Genomic DNA, 26497 nt, shown 5'->3' on the forward strand with positions numbered 1-26497 from the left:
GACATCACACATTTCCATTCTTCTTGTTTCTCTCCTTGAGAAGTCTCTGGGGAAGCTGTAGTGGGCATTTCACATCCCCTCCTGGGATAAGTACCCCATCCCCTGGCTGTTTGGACTTTTCTTGTCTTGGCTGACCACGTGAGATCTTAGTTCCACGACCAGGGATCTGGCCAGTGCTCCTTGCGTTGGAAGCATGGAGTCTTAACCACTGGACTGCCAGGGAAGTCTGTGGACTTAGCTTTTCCATCAGTTCACACACCCTCAACTTTTTCAACCCTCCAGAAGCAATTCTGTCTTCTCAATTTATTTAAAAATTAAAACTCCAATTTGGATAGCAGCCATCCTGACTGGCGTGTAATGGTACCTCATTGTGGTTTTGATTTGCATTTCTCTGATAATGAGTGATGTTGAGCATCTTTTCATGTGTTTGTTAGCCATCTGTATGTCTTCTTTGGAGAAATGTCTGTTTAGTTCTTTGGCCCATTTTTTGATTGGGTCATTTATTTTTCTGGAATTGAGCTTCAAGAGTTGCTTGTATATTTTTGAGATTAATCCTTTGTCTGTTTGGGGAACCCTCTTACACTGTTGGTGGGAATGCAAACTAGTACAGCCGCTATGGAGAACAGTGTGGAGATTTCTTAAAAAACTGGAAATAGAACTGCCATATGACCCAGCAATACCACTCCTGGGCATACACACTGAGGAAACCAGATCTGAAAGAGACACGTGCACCCCAATGTTCATCGCAGCACTGTTTATAATAGCCAGGACATGGAAGCAACCTAGATGCCCATCAGCAAATGAATGGATAAGGAAGCTGTGGTACATATACACCATGGAATATTACTCAGCCGTTAAAAAGAATTCATTTGAATCAGTTCTAATGAGATGGATGAAACTGGAGCCCATTATACAGAGTGAAGTAAGCCAGAAAGATAAAGAACATTACAGCATACTAACACATATATATGGAATTTAGAAAGATGGTAACGACAACCCTATATGCAAAACAGAAAAAGAGACACAGAAGTACAGAACAGACTTTTGAACTCTGTGGGAGAAGGTGAGGGTGGGATGTTGCGAAAGAACAGCATGTATATTATCTATGGTGAAACAGGTCACCAGCCCAGGTGGGATGCATGAGACAAGTGCTCGGGCCTGGTGCACTGGGAAGACCCAGAGGAATCGGGTGGAGAGGGAGGGGGGAGGGGGGATCGGGATGGGGAATACGTGTAAATCTATTGCTGATTCATGTCAGTGTATGACAAAACCCACTGAAAAAAAAAATAAATAAATTTTAAAAAATAAATAAATAAATTTAAATAAATAAATAAATTACAAGATTTAGCAGCAGGAAAAAAAAAAAAAACTCCAATTTGTAAAAAGAAAAAAATGCAGAAAGTGGCCAAACCAATTTACATTTATGAAGGCAAATCAAACAAAGTGCGTTTTCTCTGACTCCTCAGGCTTTTTTCAAGTTTGAAATGACAGTGATTTAAAAGTACCTCACTTGATTGATTCTTTTCAGAAACACAGAGCAGTTCTCCAGTTCCTGACAGAAGGGGGCGGAAAGAGGGGGGAAAAAAAGACAATAAAAGCAGAGAACAAACATTTAATAACACAAAAAGTGTCCAAGTAACAGTTCTATCTTAGTCATGTTCTGGAAGGCTGTGAAATGGTGTTGATGAGTGGGATCTGATGTCTGCTGGGGGACAGGAGGTGTCCACCCTCCTACTTTCAAGAGGGAGAACTCCATTCATTGATGCTGAGCATCTCATACCTCAGGGCAGCCTGGAGAAAAGACGGCTCGCAGCCTGGCCTCCAGAGCACCCCTACGTAGAGGATGAAGGCAGACAGCACCTGCTCCTGACTGGCCCTGCATGAAATGAACTCTTCCAGGTCTGGCTGGGGGTTCAGAAAACGCACAGTCTTATGTATTTAAATAGTGTGCTGGGGGACTTCCCTGGTGGTCCAGTGGTTAAGAATCTGCCTGCCAATCAATGCAGGGGACCTGGATTAGACCCCTGTTGGGGAAGATTCCACATGCCACGAGGCAGCTGAGCCTGTGTGCCACAACTGCTGAGCCCACACTCTAGAGTCGGTGCTCGAAAAACAGGAGAAGCCACTGCAATGAGAAACCCGCTCACTGCAACTCGAGAAAGCCCGCACACAGTCATGAAGGTTCAGGGCAGCCAAAAGTCAGTTAATTAATTAATTAAAATAAATAGTGTGTCAGGCATATTGCTGTGAATTGGCCTCAACTCTAAAGGGATTTGAGGGGAGCAGCCAGCCCCATATCTGTAACCTGCAATGTCAGTTTCATACACATACTCGTGCACACACACATATTTTTAACTCGCCAGAAAAGGTTCCCTCCTTCCCAGCACAGCATCTCTCCAAGTCTTTGGGAGGGGACAAAGGATCTTTACAATCAGACTGGGATAATGTGCCCAATCCATGCTTGGGTTCCTCACTGTCCCCTTGCTTCTACATTGTGGGCTGTTATTTTTGGTAATCCCACAGCTATGCCCATAATTAAGAGAAACCAGAAAAATACAATCCAACCTGAAAATTGTTCACTCGCAGGAATCCGAGGATGGTGTGGGAGTTCTTCATTTCCCACCCTTCAAATGCACCAGGCCCACCTTGGAAAGGCGGCCAAGGGTTCTTCTTCAACAACTCAAGCCCATACCCACTAGGTGTTTTTTCTCCTCTCTTCTCTCCCAGAATTCCAGATTCACAACCTAAGGAACCCTGGAGTATAATACCCTCCAGACACACAAATATTGGCTGCCTCTCATAACATCACTCCTCCATGATTTTATGCCAACAGAATCCATCCATCTTCTCCACAGTATCAATGACCCCTTCTCAGGTTATGATACAGGACATATCTTACTTTCTAGGGTTAACTATAGCAAAATACACGACTGGGTGGTTAAACAACAGAACTTTAATTTCTCACAGTTCTGGAGACCAGAAATCCAAGATAAGGGTGTCAGAAGGTCTGGTTTCTCCTGAAGCCTCTGTCGTTGGCTCTCTAGGTCCATCCATGATGCTGCCTAACATCATTTCATTCTTTTTTATAGCTGAGTAACATTCCATTATATATTTGTATAAGGTATAGGTTTTGATGTGTGTATGTGTTGTGAAGTGACAATCACAATCAAGCAGTTAACACATCCATCACCTCACATCGTTACCATGTGTGTGTGCATGCACATTCAGAACATTTTAGATCTACTTTCTCAGCAAATTGCAAGTATTCGATACAAGTTATTAGCTATGGTCAGCACGCTGTACATCTGGTCTCCAGAACGTATCCATCTTATAAACGAACTCCCAGCCCCTGACCAGTCTGCTTTTTTTTCAGATCTCACATATAAGTGAGATCACACAGTGTTTGACTTCTATGTCCGACTTTTTCCATTTAGCAAAACATCGTCCAGTTTCATCCATGTTATCACAAACATCAGTATTTTCTCTTTAAATTTTTTAACTTATTTACTCTATATTATTTTTGGCCTCACTGGGTCTTTGATGCTGAACACGGGCTTTCTCTTGTTGCAGAGCAAGGCTCCAAGTGAGCAGCCTCGGTAGTCTGCAGCACATGCGTTCAGTTTCCCCAAGGCATATGGGATCTTCCCAGACCAGGGATCAAACCTGGGTCCCCTGAATTGGCAGGTGGACTCCCAACCACTGAACCACCAGGGAGGTCCGGATTTTCTTCTTTTTTTTGATGTTGAATAGTATTCCATTGTATACATATATATCACATTTTCTTTGTCCGTTCATCTGTAGACAGACACTCAGGTTGTTTCCATATCTTGACTACTATGAATAATACTGCCATGAACATGGGAGTGTAGATAACTCTTCAAGATGGTGAGTTCTTCTTATTAGGGTATATACTCAGAAGTGAGATTGCTGGGTGACATGATTGTTCCATTTTTAATTTTCTGAAAACCCTCCATGCTATTTCCCGTGGTGGCTGCACCAATTTACACTCCCACCAGCAGTGCACAAGGGTTTTCTTTCTTCCAGATCCTCAGCAGCCAGTCATCTTTTGACTTTTGGATAATATCCACCTGAACAGGTGTGAAGTAATAGCTCTTTGTGGTTTTGATTTACAATGGTTAGTAATGTTGAACATCTTTTCATGTATCTGTTGGCCATTTGGATATCATCTTTGGAGAATTGTCTGTTCAGGTCCTTTGCCCATTTTAATTGGGCCATTTTGTTTGTTTTTTGCTATTGAGTTCTTTGACGGAAGAACGCCCATTTTTTAATTGGGCTATTTTGTTTGTTTTTTTGCTATTGAGTTCTTTGACGGAAGAACACAGATTTGAGCCATGAAGAATATAGCTGGAGGTCTACTATATAGAAATAGCTTACTAATTGATGAAGCCAAACATAGGGAAAGAGAGTCAAGAGATGGAGAGATGTAGGAATTAATTGCAATTTTGTTTTGAGAACCTGGTTTTAGCAATACCTGAAGCTGAAATCTTCCATCAGATACTTGACTTGTACAAGGCAATAAGTCGCCTTTTTGCTTAGACTGAATTGAGTTGGATTTTTGCCACTAGTTAATGAGAAAGTCCTGACAGACCAAATATTGTGGTTGCCTACTTGCGTATGCCTCCCACCGTCCCCACCATCCCATACATCTGTTTGAATGTGGGCTTGTCACTCTGGTTCACTATGTTATAACCCAGTAGCAAGAACATGCTGGGTGCACAGTAAGGGTTCATTAAATGGCTGGTGGATCTTCATGGTTATGTAGGATTTGACAGGTGGAAAGAGATGTGGATGATGTGGTCCAATAGAAGATGTGGTCCAATCCCTTAATTTGTAAAATGAAGAAACCAAGATCCAAACAATAAGAGTATGATGAAGGCTCTATAGAAAATTAAAGCACAGAGTAGAATCTGGGATTCCAGACTCCCCATGCCCACCAAGTAACAAACACTCACCGAAATGGTTGATCAGGAAAGGAGTCTTTTTATTTCTTTTACTTAAAAATTATTTTATATTGAAGTACCTTTGATTTACAATGTTGTGTTGGTTTAAGGTGTACAGCAAAGTAATTCAGTTATACACAAAATGTATCTATTCTTTTTTAAATTCTTTTCCATTCAGTTTACTATAGAGTGTAGAGCAGAGTTCCCTATACTCAACAAAGACAGTAGGTCTTTGTTGATTGTTTTAAATGTAGCAGTGTGTACATGTCCAACCCAACCTCCCAATCTATCTCTTCCTGCATCGTTCCCCTCTGATAACCATAAATTCATTCTCTAAGTCTGTGAGTCTATTTCTGTTTTGTAAATAAGTTCATTTTGTATCATTTTTTTAGATTAGAAAGGAATTTTTAATTCCACAAGGAACTTCATCCCTGTGGCTTAACCAGGTTATCCGAAGATCAATGCTTTCTTCACTCATTTGGCATTTTTGTTATTTTTAACTTTTCATTAAGTGTTGGAGTATATCTTTGTGATAGTTTCAGGTGGACAAAGGGACTCAGCCATACATACACATGTATCCATTCTCCCTCAAACTCCCCTCCCATCCAGGCTGCCACATCACATTGAGCAGAGTTCCCTGTGCTATACAGTAGGTCCTTATTGGTTATCCATTTAAAATATTGGCATGTCTTTTTTTTTTTTTTAAATATTGGCATTTCTGTGACTGTTAATTTGTGCTCCTGAAGTTGATCTTGGTTCGCAAAAAATATCTAATGACCCACCAGTGTTAATCTTGATGTAATTCAGTTTAGGGATAGGAAGTCTTAGGTGAAAGACAGTGTGTGTGTGTGAGAGAGAGAGAGAGAGAAACGGCAGCAACCATTAGCAAGCTAATCACAATTAATCCACTAGGGAGTTTGCTGTTTTAATGAAGCCATTAGCCAAAGACCATTCTCAGAAAGAAAATGTTAAGACTGAACTCTGAGCACATTACCTGTAATGAACCTGAAAATGGACTTGGGGAATTTCTGCGGTATTCTTGGCATCGGTAATAGCCAATGCGCAAGCTGCCCAAATGGCAGCTCCAGCTCCAGGAATCCCGTGGACCCAAGAGAAGACATGGCAGAGGGTCGATGGGCACCAGCATCGAAGAGAGGCTGACGCTCCCCTTTGTAACTGATGGCTCTTTCAGCTGTGCACTTGGTTAATGCAAAAGGTCGCTTCTGTGTCAATTGCTTCCCTGGAGGAAAAACTGAGAAAATCTCTTTCCTTGCATCTCCTGCTTCAAAGTAGAGCAGCAGTTCTGGAGAGGGATTTGGGGAGAAATTGACTCAGAGGTAAAAGGTGCCAATAGCCATCCCAAAGCTACAGACCCCTTTTCATCTTCATTTGACCATAAGGAACAGGATTGCACAAGTGCCAACAGAGAGCGCCTACAGATTTAAGAGAGAAGGCATTGTCTTTATCACTTTGCAAAGGTGTGATGCTGATCATTTTGCATGAAGTCAGTATGAACAAGATAAAGCAAAGTCCCCAGACCTCCAACGGAACAGGCCACAATGGGGCAACAGGAGAAGACTGGTGTGCTACAAAAAGCAATGAAGCCAGTTGCCAAGGTGTAGCAGTGATGATGGGCATTTGGGGTAAAAATTACCTAACTCTTTGATTGCTCTTGTAGTGAATATCTGGGGCTTCCTGGTGGCTCAGGAGTAAAGAACCCGCCTGTCAATGCAAGAGATGCAAGAGATGAGGGTTCGATTCTCAGGTGGAGAAGATCCCCTGGAGGAGGGCATGGCAACCCACTGCAGTATTCTTGCCTGGAGAACCCATGGACAGAGGAACCTGGCAGGCTCTTACATTGGCAGGCAGGTTCTTTACTAGCTGAACCACCACGGAAGCCCAAGATCCTTCATAACTGCAAAGTCCCTTTTACCGTATAAGGCAACAGACATACAGGTTCTGGAGATTGGAACATGAACATCTTGGTGATTCCACCTTCCGTAGTACCTAGTACCTTCCTGCATAAAGTAGTCAGTCAATTTCTGTTGCTTACAACTGAAACCTCACTGACGTGTACCTTTTATTTGGTCTCTGCAACAAAGAAAAAGAATGCACATTTTTTTTTATTGTCATGGTTGAAAACTAGGAGGACAATCACAAACAAACTAAAAGTAAATTGTGAAACACCTAGCACCAGGTTATCTTTCTAAGGTTTAAAAGATTTTTTACTACGATCCTATCGTGTGATTTTGCACCTTGATCTGATCAAACAAAAATTTAACTTCTTTGTGAGAATAGGCTACAAAGAGGACAAGCTTTATTACAATGAGACAACAGTTCATCCAGATGTAACAAGACATGAACAAGTAAACTAAAAATCCCCATGCTGTGCCTTGCAGATTCTGTTTTGAACATTCATTTTTATTTTGTTTTTTAAATTTATTTTTAACTGGAGGACAATTGCTTTACAATGTTGTGTTGGTTTCTGGCATACATCAGCTTGAATCAGCCATGCATGCATGCTTAGTCACTTCAGTCATGTCCGACTCTTTGCGACCCTATGGACTGTAGCCCGCCAGGCTCCTCTGTCCACAGGGTTCTCCAGGCAAGAATATTAGAGTGGGTTGCCATGCCCTGCTCCGGGGTATCTTTCTGATCCAGAGATTGAAGCTGTGTCTCCTGCTTTGCAGGTGGATTCTTTACCTACTGAGTCACCTGGGAAGCACCTCTCCCTCCACCCACCTCCCATCCCACCCCTCTAGGTTGTCACAGAGCACCGGTCTGAGCTCCCTGTGTTATATAGCAACTTCCTATTAGCTATCTACTTTATATATGGTAATATATATGTTTCAATGATACTTTCTCAATTCGTACCCCCCCTGCTGCCCCCGCTGTGTCCATAAGACTGTTGAACATTCATTTTTATATCAAGTTTTTAAACCACAAATTTGACTCCTCTAGAAACCTCCAAAACACACAATTTGAACTTGCCACTCATCTTCACATAAACACAGCACGTAGAGTCCTTGACCTTAAGATGATCTTCTGTCTAGCAGGCAGGACACCTATAATCCTTTTGCCCAGGTTCCTAAGGTAACTGTGGCCATGTCTTATCTAAACGAGGAGAGGCACATGCCGTGGAAGGCTTCCCCTAGTCTCCGAGAGAACCAAATAGCTGCCTTGACCCAGGTGTGTCTCGTTCTTCCGGCAGGACACTGAGATCCTGAACACCGCCATCCTCACGGGAAAGACAGTTGCCATGCCCATCAAGGTGGTCACCGTGGAGGAGAACAGCATCGTGACAGATATCTCGGAGTCCGTGGAATGCAAGTCCACAGATGAGGAGGTCATCAAAGTAAGTGATTCCAGGGAGTTTCCTGGCCGGCCAGGGGTTAGGACTCAGCACTTTCATTGCCAGGGCTTGGATTCAATCCCTGGGTGGGGAACTAAGATCCTGCAAGCCAGGTGGCACAGCCAGAAAAAAAAAATGTGCAAAGTAAGTGATTCCATTAGTCATCTGGATTGAGCTGGTGGAAACGTCATGGGGGTGTCTTGTTCACTAAGAGAGGTTAGCCTGGTGAAATACGAGGTCCAGTGAGTTGGTTTGTGTTCACAACCTTTCTGGGCTTCACTAAACTTTCCCATATCCATCTCTTAATTTGACATCATGCCAGCCTTGTTGTCATCAAGCGTACTGTGGACCATAAGTCAGACCCACATACCTACAGTAACCAAGCAGGTGATTTAAGTGAGTGAAGTGGTAAATCAGACAAGCCCATTTCTGGAAGGGCAGCCATGGTCAACTCCTGCCAATTATAGGGGGCTTCCCTGGTGGCTCAGACGGTAAAGAGTCTGCCTGCAGTGCAGGAGACCTGGGTTCGAGTCCTGGGTTGGGAAGATCCTCTGGACAAGGAAATGGCAACCCACTCCAGTATTCTTGCCTGGAAAATCCTGTGGATGGAGGAGCCTGGCAGGCTACAGTCCATAGAGTCACAAAGAATAATTATGGTCATCTATAAATGTGAGTTCAGGATTGGTACACCTTCAAGAGATGCCACAAATTTCGTAAAAGTCATCTGTTTTTCAATGTTGGCAAAAATGTAACAAAAAAGAAAACTACAATAGGCAAAAAATAAAATATAAAACACACCGCCTCATGTGTCTGAACCATAGGGCAGCCGTTGAAACCGCTGTTCCATGAGGCAGATTATGAACACTGGGTCAAATTCAGTCTACCACCTGCTTTGTAAATAAGTTTTATTGGAACATGATCACTCAAATCTATTTCTTTTTTTAAAAAATTTTTGAATGGAAGATTCTTTAAATTCTATAATATTTTTCAGTTTTCGAAAGTTTCACACACATGATTTCATATAATCCCATAATAATCCTTTTGTCCCCCTACCCCTATGTTACCCCTGCCCCCACTGGTAACCACTAGCTTGTTCTCTGTGTCTGCAAGTCTGCTTATTTTTTATTTACTAATTTGTTGTATTTTTTTAGATTTCACATAGAAGTGATATCATCCAGTATTTGTCTTTCTCTGTCTGCTGTGTTGCACTTAGCATAAGGCCCTCCAAGTCCATCCACATTGACACAAATGGCAAAATTTCATTCTTTCAAATCTGTCTCTATGTTGTCTATAGCTGCTTTTGAGTAAGTTTCCATGGAGACTATGTGGTCTGCTGGTCTAAGATAGTTACCATTAAAGAATCTTTTTTAATTTTTTAAAGAAAAATAAAAGTTACTATTTTGTCCTTCCAAGAGAAAGTTTTCCTAGAGAATCCCTGCCCTAGAGACTGTCTTTTTAAAAATTTTATTGGGTTACAGTTGATTTGCAATGTTGTGTTAGTCCCAGGTATGCAGCAAAGTGATTTGGTTATACCTATACATATATCTTTTTTTTTTCATATTCTTTTCCCGTATAGATCATTATAAAGTATTGAGTAGAGTTCCCTGTGCTAGATAGCAGGTCTTTTTTAGTTATCTGTTTTATATATAGTATCCCAGTGTTCATTGCCCCACTATTTACAATAGCCAGGACATGGAAGCACAGTCCTAAAAGTCCATCAATCAATGAACGGATAAAGAAGATGTGATGTGAAAAAAAAAAAAAAGAAGATGTGATATGTATAGAATAGGATATTACTCAGCCATAAAAAAAAATGAAATAACGCCATTTGCAGCAACACAGATGGACCTAAAATAGTCATACCGAGTGAAGTAAATCAGACAGAAAAAAAAAATCATATAACATCACTTATATGTGGAATCTAAAGAAAGATAGAAATGAACTTATCTACAAAACATAAATAGAGCCACAGATGTAGAAATCAAGCTTATGGTTACTAGGAGGTAAGTGGGGGAGATAAATTGAGACTGTCTTGAGGCAAGGACCGTACTTTTTGATCTTTCCTACCGCAGAGTCAGACACAACTGAGCGACTTCACTTCACTTCACTTCACCAACATTTACCATGATCACGCGCCCGCAGTGCTTGCTCAAAGAATAAGACAGTGAGGGGTTTTTGAAGCCAGAAATTAATCATTTGGTCTTTCTGTGTATTTTTTGAAATCAATAGAAACATATCCAGAAAAAAAAGCGTACATATCCAAGAGAAAGCATCCAGATAATGTTTCCCACCTCCAAATCAAATCTGACAAGTAGCAATCAGTCTTCTCTCTGGAGTTATAAACAACCTGTTTGCATGGAAAGAGGGGATTGCTGTGGAAAAGCACTTCTCTGCAAACCCCACCCCCAGCATGGACACGCGGCAGCCCAGCGTTGTTGAGATTGTTCTCAGCACTGGATGCCACGTTCACGATTGTCGAAAGTGTTACACAAACCTTCCAGTAGGTGGCAGTAAAGCCTCCCAGCGATATGCTATGACCACCATTTTTTGACTGTTGGAGGTACTGTCTCAAAGCAGAGATGCTTTTTTTCTAATTCACTCAACAGTGGTTTATGACCTGATGGTAACCCTGAGCCCACAGTGTTCTACAGAAGACTCAAAAGCCTCTGGGAGGAGAAGAGGAAGTGGTTGAAGTTCTAAACAACACTGACCGGTAGAAATACAGCGTGAGCCACATAAATTATTTAGATGCGCCAGGAGTCACATTCAAAAAAAGTAAAAAGAAACAGGTGGATCTGATTTTTAATGCACGTGTTTAACCCATTATATTTAAAATATTGTCATTTCAACAAGTAGTCCATGTGAAAATTATTAATATGACAGTTCACATTTTGGGGTGCTAAATCTTATCACCGACTCAATGGACATGAGTTTGAGCAAACTCTGGGAGTCAGTGAAGCACAGGGGAGCCTAGCGTGCTGTAGTCCACGGGATCACAAAGAGTCAGACACAAGTTAGCAACGAAACAGCAACGACTTTCAAATTCCGTGTGTGTTGGATACAGAGCTCACCTCCACCGGAGCCCCATTTCAAGGGGCCCAGACTCACGTGTGTCTCCTGGCTACTGTGTTGAAAAGCAAAGTCCCGAGTTCAGAGACAGGATTTGCAACCTTACCACTCTTAATATTTTGTGTCAGCTAATCTTTGTTATGGGGACTGTCCCCTGCATTGCAGGATATTTAGAAGCCTTTTTGGCTTCTGCCAATAGATGTCCGTAGCACTCTGAGTTGTGACAGACAAACATGTCTCCAGACATTATTAAATGTCCCCTAGTAAGCAAAATCACCCCCACTGAGAACCACTGCCCTGAGGGATGCCCCCTTTGCTTGTGTCTGGATAAGCAATGCTCTTTCCAGTGGCTGAAAAGTAACTTTGGGAGGAGGGGCGGGGGAGAGGCACTAGGTTTGGGATCTAGAGGCACCCCTCCCCCCAGCCATGGTCACATACTAGGTTCCTGCTGATCATTGGCCTTTATTACTGAATCACAGCTTCCCTGGAGGCTTAGCAGTAAAGAATCCGCCTTCAGTGCAGGAGATGCAGGTTTGATCCCTGGGTAGGGAAGATCCCCTGGAGAAGGGAATGGCAATCCTTTCCAGTATTCTCGCCTAGGAAATCCTATGGACAGAGAACCCTGGGGGGCTACAGTCCATGGGGTCACAAGAGTCGGACACGACTTGGTGAGTAAACCTCTGCCATCACTGATTTACAGTCTCCCTGAGAGGCAATCTGGTATCTAATTCAAAAGGTTATTGTGAGGATTCAGGAGTTTCATTTTTCAAGGAAAGGGCTTAACTCTGAGTTGGGTAATCCCCTTGACGACCTTATTAGGTAAGCCAGGGGTTACAGACTGGCTGCCTACAGGTATATTTTTGTGGCAGGCACAGTGTTATTAAAAAATTAGCATGGGTTGCAGCTTCCTTCCAGTGTATGATTCAGCGACAATTTAGGAGATTGATTGAGTTGGGTAACCATTGCCGTGACCCAGTTTTGGAGTATTTTCGTCACCCCATTTGCTGTTAATCCCCATTGCCACCCCTAGCCCTGGGCAACCACTAATCTACTTTCTGTCTCTGTAGATTTGCCTTTTGGGGGGCATTTCACATAAATGGAATCATACAGTATGTGGTCTCTTGCTGAAAGTTTGGCGATCATTTTATACGTAATCTCTTTTGACACTTTTTGGATAACCATCTAGAGAGAGATGTTATTTTACAAGAATGGGATCATTTCATACAAACTATTTTTTACCATGGACTTTTTAATTCTGCAAATCAAATGAACTTATTTACAAAACAGATATAGACTCACAGACATAGAAGACAAACTTACAGTTACCAAAGGGGAAAGAGGGAGGGATAAATGAGGAGATCAGGATTGGCAGAGACCCACTACTATATATAAAATAGATAAATAAGGACCTGCTATATAGCACAGAGAGCTATATTCAATATCTTGTAGTAGCCTATAATGGAAAAGAATCTGATAAAGAAAAGATTTCATATACATATATATGTGTGTGTATATATATGTATAACAATCACTTTGCTATACACCTAAAACTCACACAATATTGTAAACAAAAAAAGAAAAAAATTTTAATTAAATTGGGAGATCTACAGATATACACCCACAGACACAGACACACACATGCTATAGCATACCTTTCCAGCCCTTGGGTAATCCATGTTAATTACCTGCCTGATCTCGTTCTATACCTTTCTTTATGGTCGTACAATCATAAACACATACATGTCAAGGTGTGTGTGTGTGTGTGTAAATGCACATGTAGAAGGGGTTTTTCTGTCCTTGCTTGTTTTGCAGCATTTGTGTATGTTTGCTCAGTCATGTCCAATTCTTTCCGATCCCACGGACTGTAGCCCATCAGGCTCCTCTCTCCATGGGATTTCCAGGCAAGAATACTGGAGTGAGTTACCATTTCTTGCCCCAGGGTATCTTCCCGACCCAGGGATCAAACCCACGTCTCCTGAGTCTCCTACAATGGCAGGCAAATTTTTTACCAACCGTGTCACCTGTTTTGCAGAGGTGGGGTCATATCACATGCACATTTCTGCCTCTTCCTCTCTCTCACCTTGCAGTGCTTCTTGAATACCCCTGTCTGGTGGGCATTTGAGAAAGGAAGCTTCACCAGTGTGGGACGTAAAAGAGTGGCCAGTGACAAGGGGTCTGGTCTGCAGTGTGTTTGGGGCTTAGGTCAATAGGAGTGATGACGTGTGAGTGGAAAGACCTGGAAACTCAGCGTCTGTGTTGATTTATGTGCAAGAAATGAAAAAGCAACAACCCAGAGAAGGGCGACCATGTGCCCAACAGAAGCCCAGGAACAGCCCAAGGAGAGAAAACACATAAGAGGGAGAAGCGCTTCCAACAGCTGAGTAATCATCATCATAGAGTCCTTGCTATAAACAGCGGCCCCCAAACTTCCTGGCATGAGGGACTGGGTTCCTGAAAGACAATTCTTCCATGGACTAGGGAGGTGGGAGAAATGGTTTCAGGGTGATTCATGCACATTACATTTATTGGGCACTTTATTTATAATATTATTACATCAGCTCCAGGAGACCCAGGTTTGATCCCTGGGTCGGGAAGATCCCCTGGAGAAGGAAATGGCAAGCCACTCCAGTATTCTTGCCTGGGAAATCACATGGACCAAGGAGCCTGGTGGGCAACACCCCATGGGGTCACAGAAAGTTGAACATGACCCAGCAACTAACACACAGACACACCCCCCTCAGATCTTCAGGCATTAGATCCCGGAGGTCTGGGACTCCTGCTATAAATATTTGTCCACACTTGAACATCCTTGGCATAAAAATGAGCCTTGCGTGGATGGCACTGCACGGGTTAATTTGCACAGGTTTTCTTCCTCGTGGTCCATGAAGTAATGGTATCTCAGATTCAACAACATACAGTATTTTCTACAACCACCTAATGATTCATTCAACAAAGAAGCATTGGCCTTTTACTAAGGACCATTCTGGTACTGGGTACTCGGCAAGAAATAGAACATGCCCTCCCCACCCACTTCTCACGGAGCTTGGCATTCTAGTGACTGAGGGAGCGGACAGTAGCAGATACATGTATTACATGTGGTGATGAGGACTGAAAAGGAAATGTGATGGGTGTTGTGCCAGGGTGTGGCCTCAGGATAAAAGATGACTCCAGATAGGGTGGCCTCCAAGGGGGAGATATTCAGGCCAGTTAGCAGAGAAAATAATGACTGTCAGTGCCTGCTAGGTTTTTCTTAAATAAATTTTTAAAAAATTATTTAATTATTCGTTTTTGGCTTCACTTCCTTGCTGCATGAGGACTCTCTCAAGTTGCCATGAGCGGGGCCTGCTTTCTGGTTGTGGTGTTCAGGCTTCTCATCGTCATGGCTTCTCTTGTTGCAGCTCATGGGCTCTAGGACCCGTGGGCTCAGTGATTGCGGCACATGGGCTCTAGAGCACAGGCTCAGTAGTTGGGGCACACGGGCTTCGTTGCTCCATGACTTGTGGGATCTTCCCAGACTGGGGATCAAACGTGTGTCCCCTGCATTGGCAGGCAGATTCTTAACCACTGGACCATCAGGGAAGCCCCATCGGTGCCTGCTATTGACTGTGTGTCCCTGATTTTCACAGTGCTCTACGAACCCACTCATCTTAACCAGGCTGACTCTAGGGAACAGCGCCTTCTGCTTCCTGGGTGACCTCTCTCCTGGTCTGCAGCCCTGCACGTGTTTTCTCCGAAGCTCCTGAGGCCACAGGGGCTAGGCACCCCCCATGACAGGATAGGAATGCTGAGATTTAAAGCATCCTTTTAAAAGCACATTTAGTGAATTTTCAGAGCGCCTGTTTAACCTCTAGGGCATGGTTCCAGCTAATGGATCCCATGTGTGTGTGCTAAGTTGCTTCAGTCATGTCTGACTCTCTGTGACCCCATGGACTGTAACCCGCCAGGCTCCTCTGTCCATGGGATTCTCCAGGCAAGAATACTGGAGTGAGTTGCCATGCCCTCCTCCAGGGGATCTTCCAGACCCAGGGATCAAACCCAGGTCTCTTGCATCTCCTACATTGGCAGGCACGTTCTTTACCAATAGCACCACCTGGGAACTCCCTAGTGGATCGCAGTGCAGAACTGAAAATAATGCACATGGACAACCAGCAGCACCTTCCTTCTCCCGCTGACCAAAGGAGTCCCCTTAGTTCCAATACTTGGAAAGCAATCGCACATAAGCAATAGTCCTCTTTTCCTGGCACACTGGCTCCCTTCAGCACAAAGCTTTATCCCTGCCAAATTTACTATTGATCCCATGAGTTCTGAGTCCTTGAGAGAGCTAAGTTCCTTAATAACAGCCTGAAGTTTTTTAAGAGTCTTGAGATTGATAACCACTGTGAGTGGCAACCCCTTGCCCAGTAGGAAAATGGGCATGCCTTTTCCAAAGAAGGGAAGAGAGTTCCATATTCATGCATCTTGTATCATACAGGCTCCAGAAGAAACATCGAAAGGTCTTTATCCTCAAAAGCCATTTGGTTCTAAGAATGAAAGAAAATCAAGAAAAACAAAGGAGTCCCGGGTGTCAGGCTAGGCTGAGTGACATTGCCCAACCATGCCTCCTTCTGGGCCAGGGGTCTCCGGTGTAAAGCAAGGAAGCTCCTTTCATGAAAGTTTCTTCTGGCATCAGAATTCCCTCCAGCTGGCGCTTCCCTGGCGGTCCAGTGGTTAAGAATCCATCTGCCAATGCAGGGGACACAGGTTCGATCCCTGACCCGGGAAGATCCTACGTGCCCCAGAGCAATTAGCCCGAGTGCACAATAACTCTAGAGCCTGTGCTCTGCAAGAAGAGAAGCCTGCCCACCACAACTAGAGAGTCGCCCCTACTCACTGCAACTAGAAAAGCCCTCACACAGCAATGAAGACACAGCGAAACCAAAAGTAAATAAATAAAAACAATTTTAAAAGAATTCCCTCCAGCTGGGTTGCAAAGTGCAGTTGAAATAGCACATCTGAGAGCTTGCATTCTGCAAGTTCTTCAAGCCTCAGTTTATACATTTGTAAAATGGGTACATACTTAGAGCAACCTCCTAAGATTGCTGCAAGTTTTAACACGTGTGCTAAGTCGCTCAGTCGTGTCCGACTCTTTGAAACCCCATGAACTGAAACCCACTTCTGTCTATGGGATTCTCCAGGCAAGAATACTGGAGTGGCTTCCTATTTCCTCCTCCAGGGGATCTTCTCAACCCACAGATCAAACTTGTGTCTCCTACGTCTACCTGCATTAGCATACCACTAGCACCACCTGGGAATCCCAAGTTTTAACATAGGGTCACAAAGAGCCGGACACAACTGAAGTGACTGAACACATGCAGAGAATACATAGAAATAAAGCATGTGGGACAACACATTCAGTTAGCTCTTCTTACCATCCAGATAGACTTAGAGCAGGAGTTCTCTCCCTAGGAGAATTGCATCCTTTGCCAGGGAACATTTGAAAATGTTTGGAGACATTTGTGGTTGTCACCCTCAGAGAGGGTGTGACTGGCCACACGGGTGACTCATGGTTACCATGTTGGATAGCACATAGGTAGGGCATCAGATGGCCCAGGTGTTGGACATTTCTATCATCCCAGATGTTCTTCAAGAAGCACAGACCCAGAGCCTCCAGCTGGTAGGAGCTAAGCCAAATGTTTGTCCCTAGGAGAGGTGGCTAGGCAGAAGTGAATGACTGGGACTGGCCAAGAAAGAACAGGTTGGTCTAATACTCTGTCTTAAGCTCCCAAGAATACTGTGTTCTAATAAAAGACTTTTGCAAAAGATAAGACCATTTATTTATGAGTAAGACTTCACTTGAGCCAAGGGAGTCTCCATCTAGATTTACTTAATTGGGAAGAGAGCTTGTCAAGCCCCAGAAATCCTACATCTGGGCATGTACAGCCCTTGCCTTGAGGAAAAGTTTCTGGCCAGCTCCAGGAAGCACAGGGTAGAGAATTCGTTTGCCTTGGCAGAGATTTAAATCTGGAAAACACTTCTCCCCTGTGTCTGCTTTGCTCCTGCCAGATACTAAAATTTTTACCCCTCATTGACCTCTCTATTGAAATCCACCTGATTACAAAGATTCTGTCTCAGACAGCATCGTATGTCAACTTCCCAGTGGCCCATCATATCTTTATCAAGGATGATGTGCTTGTTGGATGATGAAGACTCTCCAGTTGACTTAATAAGTAAAGGGAGAAATTGTCTTATAAATGGAAAGTCTAGGGCACTGCAGGCTTCAGACACAGATGGATTCAGAAATCAATTTCTCTGCACCTCTGAGCTCTGCATTTGACTCTATTTCTTTCACTATCAAGCCAAGCACTTCTTTCTCTCTCTTTTTTTTTCTCTTTTTTTTTTTTTTTTTTTTTGGCTGTATCAGGTGTTAGTTGCGGCACGCAGGACCTTTGTTATGTCACACGAGATCTTTCATTGCCACGCACGTACTCTCTACTTGTGGTTCAGGCTTAGTTGGCAGGTGGCATGTGGGATCTTAGTTCCCCAGTCAGGGATCAAACCCATGTCCCCTGCATTGCAAGGCAGATTCTTAACCACTGGACCCCCAAGGAAGTCCTAGCCTTGGAGTGATTTCAGAGGCCATACGTCCACTGCTTCTCAGATCCAAGTCCAGCAGAAATGAGATGCTACTTTCCCTCCGTCAAAAATCCTGGGACTTCCTGTTATTGGGCTAGACAAGAACCATATGATCATCCCTGGACCAACCCCTGTGCCCGGGGCAGTGTGATATATTAGGAGTATGCCCCACTGTGTAGCTGGTGTCAGGACCCATGAGCTGAGCATGAAGACCTAGGGAGATTCCCCTGAAAAATACCTTAAAAACTGATACAGAAAATAAGATGATTGTGTTTTGGGGAGTAAAAATAACTGTCCACTGAATCTGATCTGGAATTCAATTAAATTACTTCTGATTTACTCTCATTTTTCTTTCCCTAACTGTCAGTTTCTAAGCTCTCAGAGGATTAGTAGTCACCATGTGGTGTCAGCTTAATGACAACGGTGCGTTTTTACCTGTTCCTCATCTTGTCATTCTTGCTGAGATGCTTAAGGACAGAGATACACATAGATGGGTCTGGGCTGGTCCAGCAGAGCTTACCTCTTATATCTGAGAACACGTTATTGGTTAACAGATAACGTGACCCAAACTGAATTAAACCCCAAAAAAGGAAGTTGAAGAACTTCTATATCTGTACCTATCTGTACCTATCTCCTATATCTATTTCTGAAGCAATCTAGCTTCAGGAATGGCTGAATCCAGGAGCTCAAATGAAGTCATCAATCAGTATTTTACTTCTGCCTCTCTGTCTTTTGGTTCAGTATTCTGTACCTGTATTGACTGAAATCTTGGATGTGCAGTACTGTCCCAATGTGGCTGCAAACCATCTCTTTACATGTAGCAGTCTGGCATGAAAAATTTTACCTTTTACTTGTTTCAGCCTCGCCTGAAAAATTCCTGAGATTCCCTCTGACTGTACCAGCTTAAGTCATGCATTCAACCCCGAGCCAATCGTTTGTGGCCAGAGAAATGTGAAGCTCTGATTGGCTTAGGTCATGGTCACCTGACCCTCATTTGGAGGCTGGAGGTGGAACTTCACCCAAACCTCTGGACTGATGTGGGGGAGGGGAGGATTCCCAAATGCAACTAGGGCAAGGGCCACACGAAAGAGGCCTGGATGCCTGGAGTAAAGACTCCTCCCCTCCCACCTCCTGTTCTTAACCACCCACCCTTGCCCTGTCCTCCTGTCCCAGGGCCTTTCTCAAGTTGGCCTGGGTTAGGGAAAAGGCCTGATATCAACCAAGGCATGAACAGATTGACATTAGCTAAAGCAGTGATCAGCTCTGATGGAGGCAAAGGACACCAAGTGGAAGAGTCTAAACTCTCCCAGTAAGACTCTGCCCTGAGCTCTCCCAGGAGGATAGGGGTCCCGTGATTGGCTGCTGAAGGCATGAGGATAATTGACAAGGAAATTGACACCATAGCATGTAGAAGGCTGTCATAAAATGATTCCAGATCAGAAAAAGAAAATGAAGAGGAGGAGAAAATATGTGACTTGTAACAATGTAAGGGACTTGCTGGAAACTCAGACTCATCCTTCCAGCTTCACCAGATCCCCTGAACTCTTGAGGGAAGACAGGTGTGGTCATGACCAGCAGACATGGTCCTGGGGCTTTAGCAACATCCCTCCCCAAACTCCCATTTCAACCTGCATGGCTGGATCACTCCCATCCTTGCTGCCTGGTTTCCTCTATAATTAAGCCCTTCCTTCCTCACTATGCTCCAGTGTTCAGGTGGCGGCTGCTGCTTTTGAAATAAGCCTTTCTAGTGGGGAAGCTCTTCTGAGTCTAAAGGTTCAAAGAGAAGCTGTGAGGCACTCAGTCCCCTCAGCAGGACAGCCCTGGACCTTGCGTCTTAGGTACCAAGACTTTAGGATCTCGAGCGACATCGTTAGGCAGAGTCTGGTTGATGGCACAGCAAGTGGCCCCGGGCAGTGCTATATAAGTCTGGCATTCTGGAAGCTTCTCCCCATGCTTCAAAGCATGAAAAAATCAAAGCCCCTTATCTACACACTTCCGGGGTTAATACAATCCACTTACCCAGCAAGTCTGCCAGGCACCTGTGTGGTGTGTCTGCCTGTATGTGCCAGACACTGGGCTAATTCCCTGTATTTGTGGGTTTTCCAGTTTAATTCTCCTGGCAAATTTGGGATGCCATTCTCTCCCTGCCCAGCATACCCTAGCCTGCTTCTCTAGCTTTGTATTTACCAACCTTCCTTCTGTTTCTGCAAAAGATCAAAATATTCCTACCTTAGGGTCTTTGCACATTATAAGAGAGCAGTGAAGGTCCAGGGCTTTTTGTACTGGACACTTGAAATTTGCTAAGGGGATAGATTGTAAATTAAATCTTCTCAATGCACTGTACACACCCACAATGATAACTGTGTCAAGAGATGGATACATGGTTTAGTGTAGATTATGGTGATCTTTTCACAGTGGATACATATATCAAAGCATCAAGTTGTACATCTTAAATGGATACATTTTGATATGTCAAAGATATCTCAATAGAGGTGTTTTAAAAAATCAAAGGGTTTTTTTCTTCCAAAAAATTACATTGCCTCTGATTTTCCTTTTAGCAGTATAATGAAGATGGTGAGATCATGAAGATGGGTCCCTGAACTTACACAAGTTATTGAGCATAATTATATCAGACAAACCTTTAAAAAGAGAAGGAAAGAAAGACAGTTTAATAAAATTCTTGTCTATTAGTGTCTGGGAATTGCAGAAGGTCACAGGAAGAAAGAAGACTTGATCACCAACCTCAAGAACTTTCTTGTTAATTCTAAAATAGAAGCACTGAGATAACTTTCCACCAACTAAATTGACAAAGTTGTTTTTTTTTTAAGAGAAAGTTTCTGGAGCTCAAGAACTGCTTTCAGATCCAAGTCCAATAGGATTAGCTGTGTGACCTTGGACAAGTTAACCAACCTCTCTGTGCCTTGGTTTCCTCTGTAAAATGGTTTGTGTGAGGACAAAAGGAGTCGGTCCTTAATGTCCTCTTAGCACAGAATCTGACATACAGCATGCACTTAATAAATGCTATATAAGGAAGATAAGAATATCTACCTGGAAATTTCTGCCCCAAAATCTCACAAGCCTGCCACCTTCTTGCTAGGTGGAATCCTCCCTCTCTTGTTCCCTTCTTTTATTTTTCTCATGGTATTTATTGCCCACAGGTGTCTTCTTGTTGACTTGTTATCATCTACCTATACACTCCCCAAATCAGAACATCCTTAAAGTCTCCTTATCACTCACGTCTACATCTCCAGTGCCTGGGAAAATGGCTGGTGCATAATACCAATACAGGAAGTAACTGTAAAAAGAAGGAACGCTCATGTGCTAGATGGAGAATGTGAAAGTCACTCAGTTGTGTCCGACTCTTTGTGACCCCATGCGCTACACAATACTGGACTGGGTAGCCTTTCCCTTTTCCAGGGGATCTTCCCAACCCAGGGATCAAACCCAGGATTCCCACACTGCAGGCAGATTCTTTACCAGCTGAGCCTCCAGTATTCTGGCCTGGAGAATTCCATGGACTGTATAGTCCATTGGTTGCAGAGTCGGACACAACTGATCCACTTTCGCTTTCAGATGAAGAATAGTGAGGGGTCAGCCCTGACTCCAGTGCAAGCCTGGCCACACATTTGGAACCAGGATTCCTCTAGCGAGGAAATCCAATTTTCTCTGGGCTTGACCGCCCTGGTGAGGGTCCTGCTGTCCAATTGGCCGACATGGGCCAGGTCCCACCCAGCACCACCAGATCCAGGGTGGACAGGAGTCCTGAGCTGAGAACCACTCAGCATCTCCCAAGTCCTGGCAGCATTTTGCACTGTCATCTGGAGAAAGTGTGATTTATCACAGAACAGATTTCTATTTGGCCATCCTTAAGCAAGGAGCAGGAAGCAAAGAGGAGGGAAGCAGAGACATCGTCTCAGAAATACTGCTTAGCCCTGCCTTCCCCCACTTTCTCCTGTTCTTCTTTTCCAGAGATGTCAGAAAAGTTAAGTGTCAGGCACTTTAGTAGTGAAAGAACTGCTGAAATGGCAGCAGACCTCCTGCAAACATAAAACTTTCTCTCTGGCAGCTGCAGGGGGAGGGCAGATAGTGGGGAAGATGCTAGATAAGCCAGAAGTTCTGTGGGAGAATAGGGCACAGAGAAAGGAAAGGAGTTCTCCCAGACCAAAGCTAGGGCCAGGCAGAAGTCACCACCCCTGGATGAGAAGCTCTGATGTGGAGAATTCCCAAAACCGTGGGCTCTTCCTGCTGTGGCCTCTCCAATGCCTAAGGAGGAGAAAAGGGGTTTGGGATGAAGGGAGAATGGAGTGTGGAGAGGAAGGAATATGAGGCCTCCTGAATGGTATCGGCAGTGTCCTCTTCACCACAGCACTTGGCAGAATAACTCAATCAGCTCTGCCGCGTAACGAGTGACCCCGACATTCGGTTGTTGAAAAGAATGATCCTTTTCTTTTGGTTGTGTGTTTGCAGATCATCTGGTGCTCTCTGGGCTCAGCTGGGCTGGATCCCTCCCTGCACATCAGGCTGTGATGGAGTCTGGGTGCTTCATTCCAGCGCTGGGCTGAGAGGTCTCCGCTAGTTTAAGTTCCTCTGGTGGCAGAGCTCACAGGGGCTGGCAGGAACACGTGACAGCTGTCCAGTCTGAGCTTGGATAGGTTGGCTGTCAGCTTTTTCCGCATTCTCTCGGCCAAAGCTACCCACATGGCCAGGTCTGCCATCAGTGCAAAATAAAGTCTTTCTGCTCACAGTGGAAGAAAAGGAATAAGAATTAAAATCAACAACTCAAACAGCCCATAAACCAGAAGGCACCGTGGTTAAGAGCAGAGCTCTAGGGTTGACTGTATTTAAATTCTGCTCACTAATACCATCTGTGTGTACTTGGGCAAGTTACATCACCTCTCTATGTTTTCGTTTCTTCATTTGAAATATGGATGTGATTTTTTTTTAAATGTTTATTTATTTGTTTATTCATTTGACTGCCTCAAGTCTTAGCTGTGGTATGTGGGACCTACTTCCCTGACCAGGGATTGAACCCTGGCCCCTTGCACTGGGAGCATGGAATCTTAGCCACTGGACCACCAGGGAAGTCCCCGGATGTGATTCTTAAAATGTAGCTGTGTCCTACGTTCATGGTGAGGATTCAACGAAATTATCCATGTGACCCCTTAAAATGGTTCCTGGTTTACTGCAAGCACTCAGAGAACATTTTTTGCTGCTGTAAAACGGTTGTCACCCATGAGAGTTCATCTCCTCGGATGTGTATGTTCCCCGTGTGTGCAGAGGGTGGGTGAATGTCAGGGGCGATGTGGTAAGGGTAACCCCCTGAGGGTCCCCTAAGGGAAGAACAGGGGACCAGGTACCTGAGTGCCTCTTCTTCACCAAGGGCACATACCATGGCTGCCTTGAAAACACTCTCTTGTCTGGAGATCTTGCGACAGTTTCTGGCCATTTAATTCTCCACTGAGAGAACCTCACATTGGTTGCCAGTAATTTGCATGAAGAAATAGTCTGCCAAACAGTCTCCCAGGGCATAGTTCCCAGTCCACCCCCGCAGCCTGCTCTGTCAAGGATTGCTCAGCCTAGCTCTTGGTGGGGTGGGGTTGACATTTTGCTTACTTTCCATGGGGACATTGTGCAATAATTAAAATTAAGAGAATAGTTGCGAGATAAATAAATAAATCTGGGCACTAACTATGATAGCTGGTAGGATGGAGAAAGCATAGGAGAAAGTGGGTACAGAAGGGGAGGCAGCCTGCTGTGGGATGTGGGCACCTTTGGGGCTGGCTTTCAACACCTCCAAAACCAGCTGCAGCCCACTGTCCCTCCCAACACCACCCCCCAAATTCTCCAATCTGGCCTGTGAGACCAGTAAGACACCAAGGTAGAAAATGCAAATGCTTTGGGGGTTCAAGGTTGTAACAAAATTGAATGCAATGGTTTTTCAGTGCTGATAACTAATTTGCTATTTTATAAACACCATGAAAGTCAAATGATATCCTTACACTCTGACTCATTCATTCATTCGTTTTCAGCATACATTTATTGTGTGTCTGCTGTATGTCAGGTACCATTTTAGACACTAAGGGTACAACAGTGAATGAAACAGACAAAAATCCCTGCCATCCATATTCTATTGAGGGAAGACAAATAAAAACCAAATAAATAGGTAACATGTATAGTATATGAAATGGCAATAAGTGGTAGAGAAAAATAAAGCAAAGAAGAGTGTCAGGAGTCTTGGAGGGGTTGCAGTTTTACATGAAAACATCTGAGAAAGTATCTCTGAGAATTTACAGGCCAGGTTTCCCAGCTGAGGCACTGTTGACATTTAGGATTGGCTGATTCTGTCTGTTCTGTGGGACCGTCCTGTAGGATAGTGTAGGATGTTGAGCAGCATTACTTGCCTGTCATTAGATGCCAGTTGCTCATCTTCCAATTGTGACAACCTCCATCCCTAGCTATAACAGCCAAAAAGATCTCCAAAGATTGTCCAGTGGCCCTTGGAGGATGCAATGGCCCCTTCTTGAGAACCACTAGATTAAAGATCTAAAGGAAACAAGACAAGGATGTCCACTCGCACCAATTTTATTCAACATAGTTTTAGAAGTCCTAGCCACGGCAATCAGAGAAGCAAAAGAAATAAAAGGACTCCAAATTAGAAATGAAGTAAAACTGTCACTGTTTCCAGACTACATGACACTAGTCATAGAAAATTCTAAAGACACTATCAGAAAGCTACTGGAGCTCAGCAATGAATTTGGCAAGGTTACAGGATACAAAATACACAACAATCTGTTGCATGTTTACACACTAACAATGAAAGATCAGAAAGAGAAATTCGGAAAACAGTCCCATTTGCCACCTCATCAAAAAGAATAAAATACCTAGGAATAAAACTACCTAAACCAAAAAAAAAAAAAAAAAAAAAAGATACAAATGAACTTCTATACAAAACAGACATAAACCCACAGACATGAAAAACAAACTTATCATTACCAAAAGGGAAGGGTTGGGGGAGAGGGATAAATTAGGAGTTTGGGATTAACATATACACAATACTGAATATAAAATAGGTGATCAACAAGTACCTACTGTATAGTACAGGAAACTGTACTCACTATTTTGTAATAACCTTTAAGGGAAAATAATTTGAGAGAATATATATACACACATATATATATGTGTGTGTGTATATATATACATATATATATGTGTATATATATATATATAACTGAATCACTTTGCCGTCCACCTGAAATTATTACAGCATTCCCTGTCCAATGTTCCAGCCTGTCTGAGTGGGCTTATTTGGGATGGGCCAAGAGAGTGAGGAAGGGCCAGGGCAGCTGATGGAAAGATCTGAGCTGGTCCATGGGCCAGTGACCTGTCTCAGGGCCCCTTTCCCTGGTCCCCTTGCCCACATGAATGAAAAAGATTCTAATATTCGCATAGCAGGAAGAGCTATTTCTAAGGCCACAGTCTCAGGATATTACCTGTTCAGACAACAAGATAGAAGCAGTCTGATCAAGTCCTACACTAGCTGTCATAAAACCTCTTCTCCACCTTGGGCAAGGTACAATCTCAGTGCTCCTCAGTTTTCTCATCTCTAAAATGGGATCCTAGGACATCCCTGGTGGTCCAGTGGTTGAGAATCTGCCTCCCAATGCAGGGGACGCGAGTTCGATCCCCAGTTGGGGAACTAAGATCCCACATGCTGTGGAACAAATAAGCCTACATGCTGCAACTACTGAGCCCACACACCACAACTAGAGAGAAGCCATGGGTCACAACAAAAGATCCCACATGCCACAACTAAGACCCAACACAGCCTAAAATAAATATTTAAAAAACAAAAATAAAATGAGATCTTGATTGCTGTCTAGAGCTCCAGAAAGGACTGAGGGCGAGAATGATGGGGAAAGTACATGGCAAATGTAAAACAAGGCATCAGAATAGTGCAAGGACATTTGACATTTTATGTTACTAGAGCAGGTATACAAACTCAGGTGTACAAGAAATGTAAATCATTTTTCTGTATCTGAATTTGATTTCAGTTTGCACCCCCCAGTCTCCTAAGACACAAAACCTATACCTGGAGTTATATTTCTGAACATCTGAAGTTGGAGATGTTAATTAGAGAGCCAAGTAGAGATGTTGAATAAGCACTTTGTTATCTGGAGATGGGATTTGGGGAGTCATTAACACAGTGATGATATTTAAAGCATCAGAGCTAGATGATTATAATAATGAAAGGAACAGGTATGGACTGAATGTTTGTGTGGCTCCCAAATTCTTCTGTTGAGATTTTAAACCCTAATATGATGGTATTAGGAGTGGGGGGTGGGGAGGTGATTAGGTCATGAGGGTGGAGCTTTTGTGAATAAATTAGTGCTTTTTTAAAAAGATTGTTTTTTATTTTGTTTTTTGTTTGTTTTTTTACTGCAAGGTTTGTGGGATCTTAGTTCCCCAACCAGAGATTTTTGGGGGGATCTCCACTGATGCATAA

General features: G+C 43.5%; 1 protein-coding gene across 1 annotated transcript in view; it reads left to right on the plus strand.

Moving 5' to 3' along the window:
* Positions 1-26497, plus strand: part of TMEM132C (transmembrane protein 132C) — a 445343-nt gene that overhangs the window by 399664 nt on the left and 19182 nt on the right. Inside the window, exon 5 of the mRNA XM_043902097.1 lies at positions 8173-8316. Coding sequence (XP_043758032.1) covers positions 8173-8316 — 144 coding nt within the window. The remainder of the gene's footprint in view (positions 1-8172; positions 8317-26497) is intronic.

The sequence above is a fragment of the Cervus elaphus genome, chromosome 5 (genome assembly GCF_910594005.1).
Source record: "Cervus elaphus chromosome 5, mCerEla1.1, whole genome shotgun sequence".
NCBI classification, from domain to species: domain Eukaryota; kingdom Metazoa; phylum Chordata; class Mammalia; order Artiodactyla; family Cervidae; genus Cervus; species Cervus elaphus.